The sequence below is a fragment of the Myxine glutinosa genome, chromosome 5 (assembly GCF_964187855.1).
Source record: "Myxine glutinosa chromosome 5, kmMyxGlut1.1, whole genome shotgun sequence".
NCBI classification, from domain to species: domain Eukaryota; kingdom Metazoa; phylum Chordata; class Myxini; order Myxiniformes; family Myxinidae; genus Myxine; species Myxine glutinosa.
The window spans coordinates 150445173-150463742 of NC_136265.1; the positions used below are offsets into that span (position 1 = coordinate 150445173).

The 18570-nt window shown below is 46.3% G+C and overlaps 1 protein-coding gene across 6 annotated transcripts in view; it reads left to right on the forward strand.

Moving 5' to 3' along the window:
• Nucleotides 1-18570, forward strand: part of LOC137426929 (regulator of G-protein signaling 7-like) — a 260768-nt gene that overhangs the window by 200457 nt on the left and 41741 nt on the right. For 5 of the 6 annotated variants that reach the window (XM_068115959.2, XM_068115957.2, XM_068115960.2 and 2 more), the window contains 2 exons: nt 10415-10525; nt 10811-10873. In XM_068115959.2, coding sequence (XP_067972060.2) covers nt 10415-10525; nt 10811-10873 — 174 coding nt within the window. The remainder of the gene's footprint in view (nt 1-10414; nt 10526-10810; nt 10874-18570) is intronic. The other variant, XM_068115962.2, reaches the window with a different exon arrangement.

An 18570-nucleotide genomic window follows, 5' to 3' on the forward strand; every position in this document is an offset into this window, starting at 1 on the left:
CACTTCTCTTTGGGGAACGTCCCGCTGCGGGTTATATAGGCCCCGCCCCTGAACCTTCGCAAACCTCCTTGATGTTTCTCTCCACACCCTCTCCAAGTCCAACCCCTTGTTTGTGGTTGGTTGAGTGGGGCTGACTCACTCCTCCCCTCTATGACGAGGTGGGGACCCGCCTTTCTTCCCCAACCCTGCCTCCTGGCCAATGGCGGCTTTGGAGGGGATGTAATTGCCAAATTGAGGCTTGGCCATTACGAAAGGGGAAATGGAGGTTTTTGGGAATGGGAATGAAGGGAATCTATCTTTTTCACTTGGTACAATGGAGTGTCATTCTAATGGAAGACAAGGCCTTACTCTAAAACACATAATAAGGATATAAACTACTGAACAAGGGTTTTATCGTGTCCTTCAATGTGGTGTTTCATGGAATTAACTACCGGGACGCCCTTTTTACCTTTACACAACTCCGGAGGCAGGAGGGGCCATAATCAACAATGTTACACAGCAATTTACCACAATACAATACACACAATCAAAAAAAATGCAATCCTCATATCCACAACACTGCACCCTCCTCCTCTTAGGCACGTCCCGGGCCTATAACTTTAATTTAGTGTGACACGTAGGTGTAGTTCCCTCTACTTTTAACCTGACCCTGAGTGTGACAGTTTTAAAACATAAATAAATATGTCCCGCTGCTCCATTGCACCCTGCCTAACAGACTCACGCCCACAGTTAACCGAATTGCGGAATGGTCTTCAAACTATACACTGACGGTGGGGAGCATTATTTACAATTGACGCTACTTTTATTTACAAAACTAACCCAGGACCTGTAATTGTTCTTTCTGGGGGGGAGACAGTCTGCTCTGCATCAATGCACCATGAAAGCACCCAAAACACACCAACGCACCCTCAAGCACCAATCGGTGCAGTCACCACAGTTCATCAGTGTTCATGAATAAAAATAACCAAACAACCCCTAACCCTGCAGGTGGTCTCTTGCTGTTCGGCTCCCTCTGCTGGCTATTATTATTTCTTCCCAATGTTGTCATTTTCTTTCATTTTCTTACTGGCGGCCTATTTGAACTGAAAATGAAATGCACCCAACGTGTCCTTTTTTATTTATTTTATTTATGGCCCACAGGGCCGACTAGTGTGGTTCACCTGTGGGGCATCGGTGCCCTGTGGCCAAGGTCCGCCAGCAAGATTTCGGGCCCTCATGGCCGGTTCCAGCAGAGGGGCCATGCCCCAACCCATGGGGTCCATAAGTGGTGCTCGGCCACAGACATGTGGTCCATAATGTGGTGCATCGATGCAGACAGCTGGTTCTGGGAGTTCCGGGCGCACAATGGTCGACTCACGCACGCTCCCCTCGGCGCCCAATGGCGCACAGGTCATGTGGGAGACAAAAGGGGGGAGAGACAGATGAGCGAGGGGTAAGGTCACAAGGGTACACATCAATAAGGCACTGCAAGGTGAAATGCGTACGGAGGGCGAAGTGAGAAAGCTCGTCCCTACCGTACGTCACCCCCCTGTCACCTACACTACCCTTGCCCTTACCCCATATTTACAAAATCTACACATTTACAAATTCGTCGCTACTGTCACGTCTTCCCCTTATTTCTTCTTTACCAAATTCGTCACCACAATCCCTCCAGCCAAAATTTGCCATCACCCAATTCGTCATCAATCCTCATAAGGAGGAAGAGATGGAACATCAAACACAATGTCACACCCACGTCATGATGCGTCTCACAATCCAAAACATTTGCACATAAAAATAATAAAAACAACCTGGCATGGTGTGGAGTACCTGTCACCTCAGGTGAGTGCATGTAGATGGTGCGAGGAGACTTCAATCCTAACTATCCTCTAAATGACTTTAACACACGTTACACTACCCGGGGTCTTTCCCTGCCAATCCATTGGCCAACTTACACTATGGGTTCTAAAAACCAATTCCCATTGACCAAACTGTGGTGTTTCTTCAATTTGGGGTCTCACTCCCCCGATTCATCTCCCGGTGCCCTTGCACAATTTCTGGGCTGTGACGTGTAGCTCTCCCAGCAGGTCTACCCACCTGCACACCTCCACCACTGTAGTTGCCACCCGAGCTTACCTGCTCCTTAACCTAACCTATCTACTGGGGAAGGCCGCTCCTGGCTCTGTCACCCCTCGGTGCCCTCTGGCACTGGGCTACCCGGGTCCGTCCTCCGGATCCTCGGGCCCCATCCACAACAACTACCGGCTCCCAGAGCCCACCTGCGGCCTCACCTGGCCGACATCCTCACAGTGGTGGAGTGCCCAAATCAACTACACACACTAACAGGCTACACGCCCAGCCATTTCCACAACACTAATGCACCCATCCAATCACCATTCTTCCACCCGCACCACAGATGCCAATATCCAACCACAATTTACCTATACCCTCTACCTAACACTTACACTACCCGCCCCGGGTATTCGTGATGGGGGTCCATCTTTCCCCCATTCACACCTTCGCACCATCCACTCCACTCCATAGTTTCCATCCTACTCACTCCACGACCATCCATTCCAATACTCCATATACTCCAGACCATTTATTCCATACAACCATTCTCCATACACCTGTTGGTGCACACCTGTGCACTCACACCCGGTGCCACCTGCACCCTCCTCCTCTTCCTGGACCAGTTGGTCAACACAACACACATCACCATCACCATCACTCAAACACTGCTCCATCCATCTGTTCAGTTGCACACCTGTGCAATCACACCTGTTCACCATATACTTCCAATCCTCAAACACACGGCATCATCTCATCTAACTACTCCCCTCTGAAACTTGCGCTTCCCAGTCATCCCTTTAAACTATTGCGCTCCCTCGTCATTATCATCCACACTAATCTACCTACGTCCCCAGCTACCTGTCCAATGTAGCTACCTAACCTTAACGTTACCTAATGTCAATCTCTAGGGCCCTACACATTATCCAAACCCTCCCTCGGCGAACTTACACTGCCATAAACCCCATAAAACTAGTGCTCCTTTGCCCCCCCGCTGTGATTGATGGTGGATTGGCCATCCCATCACATGGGGCATCTCCCACTACCAATTTTGCACATCAAATTTCAACCAATCAAAAATTTGCCAATTACTGCCAATTCTATTCACTTTTCTAAATTTCGGATCAAAACCACTATCACTATTATCATCATCATCACAGTCCGCTATATCCTAGCCTCGATGCGTCATGACTTCATTAAACTCGGCTTCGCAAAGCCGAGCAATGAATTCGGGTGGTTTGGTCGCCTGCAGGTTGAATCCGTCTGGCTTTCGGTTCAAGGGAGGTGGTTTGGTCGGCCCGAGATTCCACGCACCATCTCGGCGCGGTACCTTGCGGTCCCGGGCCCGATGGCTCAATCTCCCCCGGTCGGAACCCCGTCCCCACGAGGGGGCACCGTTCCGCTTCCTCCCACTCGCCCTTGAACCGGACCGGTCGCCTCGCCCGACAAGGCCCGGACTCGACCGTGTGGGGCAGGGCCAAGCCCGAATCGGCAACGACGCTTCGAAGAGAAACGATGCAGCTTCGATCCGCGCCGGGCCCTGCATCCAACAAAGCCCACCGCGCCCCGAGTGCTCGCTTCGGCTATAAGTCGCTCTAACCGCTAACCCGGTTACCGTCGATGCTTCACCTAAATGCTCACACGCATACGCTACCCCTTTCACCCTCACCGAGCTCGGTGCTCCAACGCCGTCCGTACATTCCACCAACGTACTCCCTGTTACACACCACACCTCTCGCGCACACTCACCGTTCGCACACTCTTTTAACACACCTCGCGCACCGTCTTGCGCACTCTCCCTCGGTACGTACTCCGTACCACTCACCATGGGCGTGCACTCTTGCATCCACCCACTAACGCGCTCAGATGGGCTCTCCCACTCTCGCGCTACTACCAACTCAGGGGTGCTTTCTCGCACACCTTCGCCGTTCATCCCATGCGTGCATCCTCACACCCGCTCCACTACCAACTCACTCCTCGTGTCACACTCCGTACACCCCGACGTGCATTCTCGCTCGCACTCGGTTTCACTCCCACACTTTATAACACACCCACTCGCCGACGCACACTTTTTCCTCACACGCGTGCCATTTCCATTCACACGGGACCCTTCACCAACGCCCGGGTGCCATATCGATCCCAATCGCGCGAAAATTCTTTTATCGCCGAACATCCTTTTACAAAATCTACCCGCACAATATACAGCACGACTCACCTGGGGGATCCTTTTCTCCACGCGCACCTGCAAAATCTTTATTTGGTTAGTGAGCACATCATCATGGTTTGAGCAGGGACTTTGTACATATTCCATCTTTTCCTCCCGCCGCGAGTGGTTTTCAAAGTCCCCGGTCTCTTCAATTTCAATGCCCACTTCCACTTTTTCTTTACTCACCTCGACGACCGTTGGCTTTAATAAAATTCCCTCTACCTCATCGGTCGCCGGCTTTTCCAAACCCCGTGTCGCGATTTCTACCCCCGTCATTGTACCCACGCTTTTCTCCGCTTCGTTCAACCAGTGCTTCTCGACCCGCGTTACCTCGTCGTGCACCCCTGGGACCCTTTCGCCTAACCTGCGGTCTCTGTCCCTCTCCGCTTCCCTTACTTCATATGCGACCTGCATTTCGCCCGATATTGCTTCCATTTTATCACTCAATTTTTTAAGACCGTCATTCTCCCGTTTCATTTCCGCCATGATTTGGGCCATGAAGGCTTGCATTTGGACCACCGTTGGTAGTACAAAGGGTGCGGCCGCAGCTGCCCCAACCTCGTGCGCGAGAGCGCCATTTTGTGCGCCTGAAACCTCCTCAACCACCTCCTTGTTCTCCTCTACTTCGTCCCTCTGATCCTGGGTTACTCCTAACCCCTCCTCTAGCTCGCCCACCTGCATCCCGTCGCCTTGACCAGCCATGGCGCGATTTCAAAATTCGGGTTTTGCTTTAAAACAACACAATTTTCGGCTGCTCCAAATTTTGACCAAATTTTTTTTTATAGATGTTTTAAAAATTTGGTTCAGGCCTCGAATCTCACTCCCAGACACCAATTGTTACGCCAATTGTACAATTGTGTCCAAAATTTGGGCTAAATGAATTTAGTCCCAGGTCCGAATCCGACACTCCTGACACCAATTGTTACGGTCCGTGGATTAGATGTTATTTACCGAGCGGAGGTACCGCGGCCGAACAGTTTTTTCCCGACTCACCCGATTCACCCAGACGTTGGCCGTATCGCGCCACAGCTACTCAATATGGAAAAGACTAAGACGACGAATGCAAAGAGGAAGAAGAAGACGTACAGAAGAGTAACGGGGTTTATTATCTACACACACATAAGCAAAAAGAGCAGTCACGGTTATTTACAGGGGACTTGAAAAAGCAGGTAACACAGTGCAAATTACTAGCTTATACGGTCTTAATTACCTACCCAGGACAGAACAAACAAAACAAACTCACGTACGCAAATGGGGAACTTGCAGGCAGGAATGGCTGGAAAGAGAGGAAAGTCCAATGGGTCCGGAGCTGGCAGCACGATCGGCGCATTCGGCAGCCGCCGTCCCTTCGCGGCCCTGCTCCAAACTGCCGTCCAGGCCCCAAATGGCTGTCGAGTCTTGTTGCTGCTGTAGACGCTGCTGCTGCTGCTGCTGTAGACGCTGCCGCTGGCGAGCAAGCTGATGAATAGCAGGCTGTTGCGCTTCCCTGGATGACCTCTGCTTTTGGACCTCACAACTCAGCTCTTGTCATAGCTCATCTCAGATCTCAGCTCATCTCTCGTAAAAGCTCCTCTCCTTTTTGTAAAAGCTCATCTCACCACGCAGCTCAGCTCAGCCTTGGACCTTTTTGCAACTCTCTCGTATTCCCTGCCTCTCACTTCTCTTTGGGGAACGTCCCGCTGCGGGTTATATAGGCCCCGCCTCTGAACCTTCGCGAACCTCCTTGATGTTTCTCTCCACACCCTCTCCAAGTCCAACCCCTTGTTTGTGGTTGGTTGAGTGGGGCTGACTCACTCCTCCCCTCTATGACGAGGTGGGGACCCGCCTTTCTTCCCCAACCCTGCCTCGTGGCCAATGGCGGCTTTGGAGGGGATGTAATTGCCAAATTGAGGCTTGGCCATTACGAAAGGGGAAATGGAGGTTTTTGGGAATGGGAATGAAGGGAATCTATCTTTTTCACTTGGTACAATGGAGTGTCATTCTAATGGAAGACAAGGCCTTACTCTAAAACACATAATAAGGATATAAACTACTGAACAAGGGTTTTATCGTGTCCTTCAATGTGGTGTTTCATGGAATTAACTACCGGGACGCCCTTTTTACCTTTACACAACTCCGGAGGCAGGAGGGGCCATAATCAACAATGTTACACAGCAATTTACCACAATACAATAGTCAATACACACAATCAAAAAAAATGCAATCCTCATATCCACAACAATATATATATATATATATATATATATATATATATATATATATATATTATATATATATATATATATATATATATATATATATATATATATATATATATATACACACACTACCGGTCAAAAGTTTCAGAACACCTCAATTTTTCCAGTTTTTATTGAAATTTACGCAGTTTAATGTCTCAATGTACTCTGAAATTAAGCATAGAAGAAATAAACAATTGGAGATAAAAAAAGAAATGATAGAATCATTTGGTTTAACAAAATTTAATTTAAAATTTTGACTCAGCAAAGTAGCCACCTTTTGCAGATATAACCGCCGAACACACTCGTGGCATTCTTTCTACAATGGAAATCAAATATTGTTCGGGAAGTTCTTCCCAACACTGTTGCAGAATTTCCCACAAATGTGTTGCACTTATGGGTTACTTTGCTTTCACCCTTCTGTCCAGTTTATTCCAAACCACCTCGATGGTGTTTAAGTCTGGAGACTGTGCTGGCCATTCCATGATCTGAAGCCTACCGTCTTGTTCTTGTTTATATTTGAAGGTAGTTTTGACATAGCCTGGAGGTGTGTTTGGGGTCATTATCTTGCTGTAGGATGAACCCCTGACCAACTAGACGTATAACAGAGGGTATTGCATGGCGCTGCAAAATGCTGTGGTAGCCCTTTTGGTTCAGGGTGCCAGTCACTTTGTGCAAGTCGCCGACTCTGGATCCAGCAAAACAGCCCCAGACCATCATGCTTCTTCCTCCATGTTTGACAGTTGGTGTCACACACTGAGGAACCATCCTTTCGCCTACTCGACGGCGTACAAAAACCCTGCATGATGAACCAAAGATTTCAAATTTTGATTCATCGGTCCATAAGACCTTCTTCCAGTCTTCAGTAGTCCACTGGTGGTGCTTCATGGCCCAGGCAAGCCTCTTTTTCTTATTTTGCCATCTTAGCAATGGCTTTCTTACTGCCACTCGACCTGTAAAACCTGCAGCTCAAAGTCTTCTCTTCACAGTTGAAACTGAGACTTACTTCGACCAGTGTTAGGCTGTGCTTGAAGCTGTTGTCCTGTGAGCCGCCTATCACGCAAGCTGTTGACTCTCAGAAACTTGTCTTCTGATTCTGTTGTGGCTTTGGGTCTGCCAGACCTCTTCCTGTCAGAGTTTCCTCCAGTTTCCAAGTGCCTTTTGATGGTGTAGGAAACTGTACTCACTGACACCTTGGCTTTCTTTGCAATTTATTTGCAATGATTCTATGATTTCTTTTTTTATCTCCAATTGTTTATTTGTTCTATGCTTAATTTCAGAGTACATTGAGACATTAAACTGTGTAAATTTCATTAAAAACTGGAAAAATTGAGGTGTCCTAAAACCTTTGACCGGTAGTGTATATATATATACTATTACATGGGAGAGGGAGGGTGTGGGACCATCGCTGGAATGTCGTAAGAATAGTATGGGCCATGCGTTTCAGTAGGTTCGAATTATTCTTGTATTAAATATGTGATAGGTGATTCATATGGTAAAACGTGCACTGATTTTGGGATTTTGGGATGGAGGCAGTGATTTTAAATAATAGAGCAGAATAGGGTACGATGGTGCGTTGTATCATCACGGGCTGTTTGCAACGAGGACAGTGGGCCACGGCAAAGGAGTTAGCCATATAGCTTTGCAAAGGGTGGGACGGCCAGAAAGATGGTGCTGCCTACAGTAGCGCCTGTCCAATGAGAGGAACCCGCCATGCACGAGAGCCGCCCCGGAGATGACGAAGGTCGTGCCCACGCATGCACATAGCAGATCACATTTGGCTTCGTTGGAGACAACACCGGTGCTCTCTCTGTTTCGTCACTCCCCACGGAAGGGCCATTTTTGGAGAGCGGTCGACTCATGACTCCTCATTGCCATCCCCTTGGATCCTGGCCTCCTCATCACCATCCCTCCCCAAGCCGCACTTCAACCTGTGCCACATCAGCCCTGTACAACACCAGAAGCAATGTACAATATCAGCCCAGGATCAGCTCGTGCTTGGCTCAAATTCTCATCTGATTTCTCCATTGTCTGTTTGAATTCAGTATTTTGGTGCCCTTTGTGGGGTATGGTTTTATTATTTTGTACAATCAGTTTGCATCTTGCCTTCTGTATTTGTCTGTGTTCTTGTGCCTGATCTGTCCGGGTTTTGTTGTCTTGCCCATCCCCGTATCGGTATCATTTTGTAAATAAACAATTTTATTATATGAAAAGTTTTCCCACCTCCCTGCCTTCCACGCGTGATAAACCGCCAAATTTGGTTGATCTATTTGGCTGTTGTTAACCCCAATTCGCATCGACCAGACTCAGATGTTTACTTAGTTCCCCGTCATCCCCACCTTTGTGTCTGTCTCTTCTCCCCATCTTCCATCCATGTGAATCTTAAATCATTCCATTGTATTTTTCATCTGCACACCTCAACATAGAGGTCACACTTATGCCATGTGATGCCTTGAACACTGGGTTTTACAACATGGCATGGACACGTGTGTTGCCACTGGCTGCGAGTGACATGTGCGAGACCCGAATAGTAGAGGGTGCAGGGGGAAGGATGTAAGTGAACAGTCGTTTCCATATTGTAATTTCCATATCCGAAGAGGCGTTAGCGGGGCACTTGTTATTTAACTTTGCCATAGTGGACGCATGTATACGCTGAGTATATAAACGGCAAAACAACTTTATCAAACACACTTCCACCTTTCAATGAAAACATAAACTTCCACTCATTGCATGCAATCACAGGTTTTGTTTGTCATGTTAAATTCAAAGATAAAGAATTGCACAATCTTGGCTGTTGATATCTTCCACCATAGCCTCTTGTTAGTCCCCTACTGGTGTACACCGGAGGGGACTATAGGTTTGCACTCCGTCCCTCCGTCTGTCAGTCTGTCCGTCTGTCAGTCCGTCACGCAAAGAACAGTTTTCCGGACTTTTTTTCCTAAACCCTTAATGCTAATGATTTCAAACTTGCTACATGGTTTCCTCATGATAAGTTACAGATCAAGTTCGAACTTCACGACGTTTCGATCATTTTTGACAAAGTTATGGCACTTTGAACTTTGGTAATTTCCCCAACAGTTTTCCGGACGACAGACTGCCGGTAGGGTACATGTATTGCAGCGCAATACTCAGAATGCTTGTTAGTCCCCTACTGATGTACACCGGAGGGGACTATAGGTTTGCACTCCGTCCCTCCATCTGTCAGTCTGTCCGTCTGTCAGTCCATCAGTCTGTCAGTCCGTCAGTCTGTCACGCAAAGAACAGCTTTCCGGACTTTTTTTCTAAACTCTTAATGCTAATGATTTCAAACTTGCTACATGGTTTCCTCATGATAAGTTACAGATCAAGTTCGAACTTAACGACGTTTCGATCATTTTTGACAAAGTTATGGCACTTTGAACTTTGGTAATTTCCCCCAACAGTTTTCCGGACTATAATTTGGAGTGCGGTAAGTCAAAGCTGTTAATATTCCTTGTTTTAACTCCAATTTACATTCTGTTTCCCCTTTTAGTGAGAAGTAGCGGTCTGCGCAACCATTCATAAACTTTATTTGGTGCAAATTGGATAATTTTTAGCCGAGTTACCTCAGACCGTGAGTTGGTAATTATATAATTCACACAGTGCAATACGTGCAGGCCGCTCCACAGAGCGACCTTGCGGGCTTATTTTAACTCCGATTTACATTCTTTTTCCCCTTTTAGTGAGAAGTAGGGGTCTGTGCAACCATTCATGAACTTTATTTGGTGCAAATCCGATAATTTTTAGCCAAGTTACCTCAGACCGTGAGTTGGTAATTATATAATTCACACAGTGCAATACGTGTAATTTCCCCAACAGTTTTCCGGGCGACAGACTGCCGGTAGGGGACATGTATTGCAGCGCAATACTCAGAATGCTTGTTGTATATGTTCTTCCACCGTAGCCTCATGAATCATTCGGAGCAATATGCTGACTATGACTCGTTCCTCACGACTCCAGAGCCCTCAAATCCCTGGCTCTCAGAAGACTCTGCCTTTTGGGATTTGGCAGGCAGGTATGGCAAGTTGCAACTGATGTAATTCCCCACAGTCGTCTGTTTGAGTAAAACCAGAAGTTCATTTATATGCGTTCTCATCATATAATGTAACACTTCTGTTTGGATTTCTGGCGGACTCACCACTCCTTCCACCACCACATGGGATCACGCCATCATGTTCAAGGATTTATATGAGAATGAAAAACAAACCAACCCTGAAGAAGGATGTGTTTAATAAGACATGATGAGTGTTTGAGAGAAAATAAATGTTCAACAAAACAAGTGGTAGGATATGTTTCCCAGAAAATGGAAGAGATCCCTGAAGTGCCGATCGCCATCAGGACTCATGTTGTGGCGGAAGGCATGGTGAGCACCAGCAAAGTTGTGTAAAGTTTGGCTTTCTTACTGTCTCTTATTTCCTTTCCTAGAAGTGCAATGTTGTTTTGTATCTATAAAAAAATCTTATGCTGTCCCCCTTGTGGTTATTTATATAGTAAGAAAACGTAACGTTTTTTGGACTCGCACTTCGTCTGGTAGTAAAAGGTCATTGTCCTATTCTCATGTTCACAGCATTGCACTCTATATTTTCAGGCTTACCTGTGTGGCATTCCCATCTGAGCCTATAGTCATTTTCACACCAAAAATGTCATTTGGCTTTTGCTACCATTCACATCAAATTTGGTGCGGAAATGCTGACATTTTTCTGGAATCTGGTGCGATGTGATTCCATATAGTGCTGATTCCAGGTGGAAATTCCATATACTGTATCGAGTTGTCCATCGTGTATGACTGTCTTTGTAATTCATGTAAAGGTGCCATGTGTATGATAATCATTGTGCTACACGTCATGCATACACGATACACAAGCTCCTCCAAGAGATTTGTATCACTGTGTAAAGGAGGCGTGCAATTTCCTGTACGAATTTTCTTGTGCTCTCTTGTAAATATAAAATAGAAAATATAATTTCATGTGAGCGCATCAATTGATATGTTACGGTTGATCTCAAAGGCCACATGAAAATTAAAGGTCACATCCGAGGGAGTGACCTCATAAGTAGAAGATAAGTAGAGATAAGTAGAGAGAGATAAGTAGAAGACACACAACATCAGATGCTTCTAATTCGAGTTATGGTCTGCAGAATGATTTTAGAAAGGGCCTTTGACCTTTGACTTGTTTTGCCCAAAATTGAATCGGTTCAACTGTGTATTACAGTCCATACTTTTGCTAAGATTAGTAATTTTTTCTGTGATTCACAAGTTATTGCAGTAATAAAATGATTTTCCAAATAAATTGCACATGACCTTTGACTTTTGATTTATTCTTGAACCGAAGATGCAATCAGAGCTCCTACAATGTGGTGGTGGAGGTGTTGTAGTAGTGTGTGGTGCCCTCAGTGCAAAAACGAAGTCCCAAATTGGGGATTCCCTTTGGCCCCCACCTTAGCCTCCCCTTTCCCAATCCGCCCCTCTCCTCCCCCCCACCCCCTATCTCCGAGCACCACAACAGCTCCCTTTGCTCTATCCTCGGTGGAACAGGTTACTCATTGGCCTTCCACAGTCTTCCTGAGTCACAAAAGGTCCTCAAGCCCCTTTGCTGACTGAGTTGTTAGGCTCAACATCGCATCATCACGGGCTCGACCTTGCAGCCTCGTCCGCCGACTCGCACACCACTGTACCCCGGGAGCACTAGCTCGACCTGCAGGTCTAATCGCGCCTCCACGAGCACCGTCTTGTACACCATAGGAGTTGCTACACACTCCGCAGGGCCTGCCTGGCTCTCATCCCCCACCAAACCACCTTGTTGCTACTCTCTCGTCCTCTGGGTGGTCTGTTTCTTGGGGCAGGGCAACATCCACGACAATATGATAATGATCCAGGCCATTTTCCTCTTCAAACTCTAGTCGCCCCTCTTCCAACTCGCTGGAGCAAATCCTTATTATTTTCTATAATTTTGACTTCCAATTTCCCATTGTTTTCATTCATTACTTGCAAAATCGAAGATTTTTCAAGTACATTGGTCGGTTGCGTTTGTGGTTCTCTGTCTGTCTGTCTCTTTGTTTGTCACCGGCCTACAGGTCACAATTTTCAACCCATCTTCACGAAACTTCACCAAATGGTAGAGTTGGTCACAAGCAAGAAGCCTATTGTTTTTGGGGTCAAAAGGTCAAAAGGTCAACAGAGGCCAAAGGTCACAAACTTTGCTAAATTTCTAAAATCCTCAATTTTCATCCGATTGACTTGAAATTTGAAGAGGACTTGCATATCTGGTCACTGAATTCAACCACCAAGTATTTTTGAGGTCAACATAGGCCAAAAGGTCAACATAGGCCAAATTTCTAAAATCCTCAATTTTCATCCAATTGACTTGAAATTTGAAGAGGACTTGCATATCTGGTCACTGAATTCAACCACCAAGTATTTTGAGGTCAACATAGTCCAAAATGTCAACATAGGCCAAGTTTCAAAAATCCTCAATTTTCATCCGATTGACTTGAAAATTGAACAGCATTTGCACATTGAGTCACTAAATAGGGAAACGAACTATTTTGAGGTCAAAAGGTCAAAGGTCAACTCGAGGTCAACCTTCGAAAATCATCATTTTTCATCTGAAAAATCGTCACTTTTCTTTCCATTGACCCGAGCTTTGATCAAGATTGTCAATTTTAATCTTGATGAAATGGACAATTTGCTGTATCAATGGAATTTTTTTATTGGGGTGGGGGGGGGGCGGATTTTGCAAGTGTCGTGCTCCGCATGACGTCTTCTTGTTTTGTTCCATCATTTCCCCCCTCATGTCTCAAAAATAATCTTTGGTTTCATTAATTTGTGCTCATATTTCACTCATTTCCTTGTTCACGTCTACTAATGTCATCTTATCTTTCCTCACCTCAATCCATTCTTGCCATAATTTCCTGGAACATGGCCTGGACACTGGACAGACATCATGCCAGTCTTCTGGAGCACGTTCTCTGAGTTCTCTGATACCGTATGATGCTCGGAGTGGGGGAAGTTCCAACCCTAATCTCGTCACTAAGCTCTGCCTCGGTCTCAATTACGACCATGTGCATACCAGGATCTACCATTACATGGACATCTGCCATTTTACCTTTCTCGGCGGCCATCTTTTCTTTTTCCCCACCTGAGGTATAATCGGGGAAAAACAATAAAAATTTTATTTTGACCAGACGTGCTTTACACGCAAAATTTTAGGAATTTTCTTCGGAGAGCTCCACAATTTCACTCCTAACTACCAGATGCTGCACCAATGGGCTAGCTACTGCCGAACCACTGCACCGCGAATTAAATTAAATCCTGAGGATAAGTCTAATCATACGAGGGACCCAAGTGGATTGGCAGCTTACGTGCCCCGGTCGGAAATGCTAATTCCTCTTTTAAAACAGAATGTTACCAATTCTAACCTCCCCCAGGGATTCAACCAAGACCATGCCGAAATGGTTTCTCACTTTAGATGTTTGTAAAGGAGTGTCAGGGGGAGGGGGAGGGGGGACGGTAGGGGGAAGAGGAGGGGAGGGGAACGGGGGGGGGAGGGGAGGGGAACGGGGGGGGGGGGGAGGGGAGGGGAACGGGGGGGGGGAGGGGAGGGGAACGGGGGGGGGGAGGGGAGGAGAGGGGGGAGGGGAGGAGAGGGGGGAGGGGAGAAGAGGGGGGGGAAGTACCCGGCATTGCCGGGCGGGGGAGAGGAGGGGAGGGGAACGGGGGGGGAGGGGAGGAGAGGGGGAGAGGGGAGGAGAGGGGGGGAGGGGAGAAGAGGGGGGGGGAAGAGTACCCGGCATTCCATGTATAAACGTGAGGGAGAAGAGGGGGGAGGGGGAGGGGGAGGTGGGGAGGGGAGGGGAGGGGGAGGGGAGGAGAGGGGGGAGGGGGAGGAGAGGGGGGGATGGGAGAGGGGAGGGGTAGGGGGAGGGGGGAGGGGAGGGGGGAGGGGGAGGGGGAGGGCGCGCGAATCGTCGAATCAGCGCGCTGCTCTGCCACCGATTCAGATTCCGTGTATAATATTCCTCGCTGAAAAAAAATATGGATCGAAAGATGAAAGAAAAAAAAACCTATGTGGTGTGAATGGCAATGTTCCTCGCTGAAATGTGAAAAAACGCAATCGCGCGACAAGGAACATCACGTGATCGCTCTGAGCGATCGATTGCAACTCTGCGTCGTGTCGTGGGCATGGCCAACGTGGCCTCATGCTCCCAGATGATTGGCTAACTCGAGCTAGAGAGAGCCATAATGCGCTATGTTATGGCAAAAAATATGGATCTAAAGATGAAAGGGAAAAAAACCTATGTGGTGTGAATGGCAATGTTCCTCGCTGAAATGTGAAAAAATGCAATCGCGCGGCAAGGAACATCACGTGATCGCTCTGAGCGATCGATTGCAACTCTGCGTCGTGTCGTGGGCGTGGCCAACGTGGCCTCATGCTCCCAGGTGATTGGCTAACTCGAGCTCTAGAGAGCCATAATGCGCTACGTTATGGCAAAAAATATGGATCTAAAGATGAAAGAAAAAAAAACCTATGTGGTGTGAATGGCAATGTTCCTTGCTGAAATGTGAAAAAACGCAATCGCTTTTCGCTCTGAAATACGTGCGAACGCGTAACTGAGTTAATGGCGGCAAGGAACATCACGTGATCGCTCTGAGCGAATCAGCGCGCTGCTCTGCCATTCCGGTCATAATATTTCTCGCTGAAATGCGCTGAGGTAAAAATAGGGTAAAAAAATATTATGAAATAAATTTTTAGGTCGGCCATGTTCTTCCCAGGCTTAATGGCCATGTTTGTGCCAAATATCAAGTACGTGAGCCTCTCCGTTTAGGAGTCTATCGGTAACATTACACACACACACACACACACACACACACACACACACACACACACACACACACACAAACTGTGTTTTATATATATATATATCAGTCACTATGCGACCTTCATATCATCAGTGGAGAACCACCAGCAAGGTGTCCCATACAGCTGCTGCTGCACTTTGCTGGGAGCGATAAGCACCGCCTGCCACGCGGTAACGTTATCTCTGGTATCCACTCATCATATGGAGTCGACCTGGTTGCGTTTGGGAGTTACTAATAATGGTATCTGTAATCTGGTTCTCCAACCTAATGAGCGGACAACATGACCTCCAGATATTAGGTTGGAGGTTAGAACATTAGGTTGGAGAACCAGATTACAGATACCATTATTAGTAACTCCCAACCGCAACCAGGTCGACTCCATATGATGAGTGGATACCAGAGATAACGTTACCGTGTGGCAGGCGGTGCTTATCGCTCCCAGCAAAGTGCAGCAGCAGCTGTATGGGACACCTTGCTGGTGGTTCTGCACTGATGATATGAAGGTCGCATAGTGACTGATATAAAAACCGAAAGGGTCACAGAGTTACAAGTGTATGGAAAGCCTCACTGCGTTGCCCTGATGAAGCCCCAACAAGGGCAAAACCAGGTCGGTAACTGTGAGTTTTGCATGCACTTGTGACAGTATCTGTAGTTATAATCCGTAATGACGCACTGCTAGATGGTTCCTCTGGAACTTTGCAGGCAAGGCGGACGTGCATGGCGATGACGTCATGTTGTCCGCTCATTAGGTTGGAGAACCAGATTACAGATACCATTATATATAGAGATATATATATATGCGTTTAAGGGCGTAGGTATTGTTACGTTTGTGGGGGTAGGTGAAGAAATACCTCAAGAAAGTCAGGAATGTGTAGGCTTTAGTATGGACTGTGTGAGGTGAAGAAGAAGAAGAAGCCATCTCGATGTACATAAGCAGGGTAAATGTTCAGGTTAAGAGTGTTTGCATGTCACCATAAGGAGGGTGGTTTTGTGCTTATTAATTATCGGGCTTATGGTTAATTATCCCCAGTGGGTATTGCCTCCCTGTGATTTTTCCCTAATCTATATCTCTATATAATTCCAGCAATCTCTGTGTGTGTGTGTGTGTGTGTGTGTGTGTGTGTGTGTGTGTGTGTGTGTGTCTGTCTGTATGCGACCGCTGTTTCTCGACAACTACCGGTCCGATATACTTGAAACTTGCCAGGTATATTGCTGGGGACCCGAGGATGTGCCTTTTCAAGGTTTGAAATTAATCGGACAAGTGGTTCCCAAGGTATGGTCACCGTACTCACAAGCCGTTCGCTTTGGCTTTGCGAATGGACCAAACCATTTCATGTAAATAGAGGGGGGGGGGGGGGATTGGCCTATACACAGCCTCTCTGGATGTTAACTTTGCCAAAAACAAGAAAATAAAAACAACCGTTAGTTTAATTGGTCTATTATAGTTCTATTAAAGATGATAGGTTAATAATTTAATATTGAGAATTTGTGCTTCCCAAGTTATGGTCTCTCACATTCGCCTATATTTTCTTGCTCCGTATTCTGTGGTCGTTAAAAAAAATTTTTTTTTTTTTTGTTGTTGTTGTTGTTCTCTTCTCTTTTCTTTGTTTGTCCTTGCGAAAAGACAAAATACGTTTGCGATAATTGAATAATTGGCCATTAAAACTAAATTGCGAATAATCGTAATTCTGGCACGTGGTTTCAAAACTTTTTTCCTTTTGCACGCACGTACGGGCAAGCACGTACGGGCAAGCACGTACGGGCAAGCACGTACGGGCACGCACGTACGGGTACGCCCTAGTATATAAAACACAGTTTGTGTGTGTGTGTGTGTGTGTGTGTGTGTGTGTGTGTGTGTGTGTGTGTGTGTGTGTAATGTTACCGATAGACTCCTAAACGGAGAGGCTCACGTACTTTATATTTGGCACAGACATGGCTATTGAGCCTGGGAAGAACATGGCTGACCTAAAAAAAATTATTTCATAATGTTTTTTTACCATATTTTTACCTCAGCGCATTTCAGCGAGGAATATTATGCACGGAATCTGACCGGTGGCAGAGCAGCGCGCTGATTCGCTCAGAGTGATCACGTGATGTTCCTTGCCACCATTAACTCAGTTACGCATTCGCACGTATTTCAGAGTGAAAAGCGATTGCGTTTTTTCACATTTCAGCGAGGAACATTGATTGCCATTCACACCACATTGGTTTTTTAGCCGCGTCGCAGACGCTGCTCATAGAGTGCCCTCTGCTGTTGTTCTTCTTCTTCTTCTTCTTGTTCTTGTTCTTCTTGCAGAGAAGACAAAACCTCAAAGCTCCACCCATTCTGGGAACCATAGCTCCACCCATTCTGGGAGAGCCTTCATATAAACAAATATCCACCATTTTATTAACTCGCATAGCTTTGAGGCCTGTTTTGTAGGCCCGTGGTGTCTTCCTCTCTCACACAGTTTTATTTTAAATCAAATTCGATATATCATTTCATTTTTCACAGTCGCTAACATAGTTTTAGACTCGGTTGAAAAAAAACGGGAAGAAAATCCGATGAAAGTTGCCCTTTATAGAACGAAATGAATTCTCAAAGGCCTGTAACTTCAAGTCCATTGAGATATATTTTTTTTAAATCGCGGCATGGTCAGTCATACACCGCCCGAAATAAGAGATGGGAAAATGCCGATATATATATATTTTGTTTAAATCGCGGCATGGTCAGTCATACACCGCCCGAAATAACAGACGGGAAAATGCCGAGATATATTAAAAATTCGTCCATTTGATGACAATCGTCACGATGAAATATTTAATTTATACGTCGTCACAATAATGTGGAGAGAGGAGCATAGCTTCGTTCACGTGTCGCCACACACGGGAAATTGCCGAGATATATATTTTTTAAATCGCGGCATGGTCAGTCATACACCGCCTGAAATAACAGACGGGAAAATGCCGAGATATATTAAAAATTCGGCGCCACACACGGGAAATTGCCGAGATATATTTTCACTTTGCACAAAAATAACATCAAGTAATCGAATCAATAGGATTGTCCTGTGCCTATAACATCGACGTTATAGGCACAGCTGCATCTAGGCATTGTGTAACATCGACGTGGCTTTTGTTTTAATTAAAACTTTTTGTACTTGTTTTTCTATCATCTTTAGATCCATATTTTTTTTCAGCCAGGAATATTATACACGGAATCT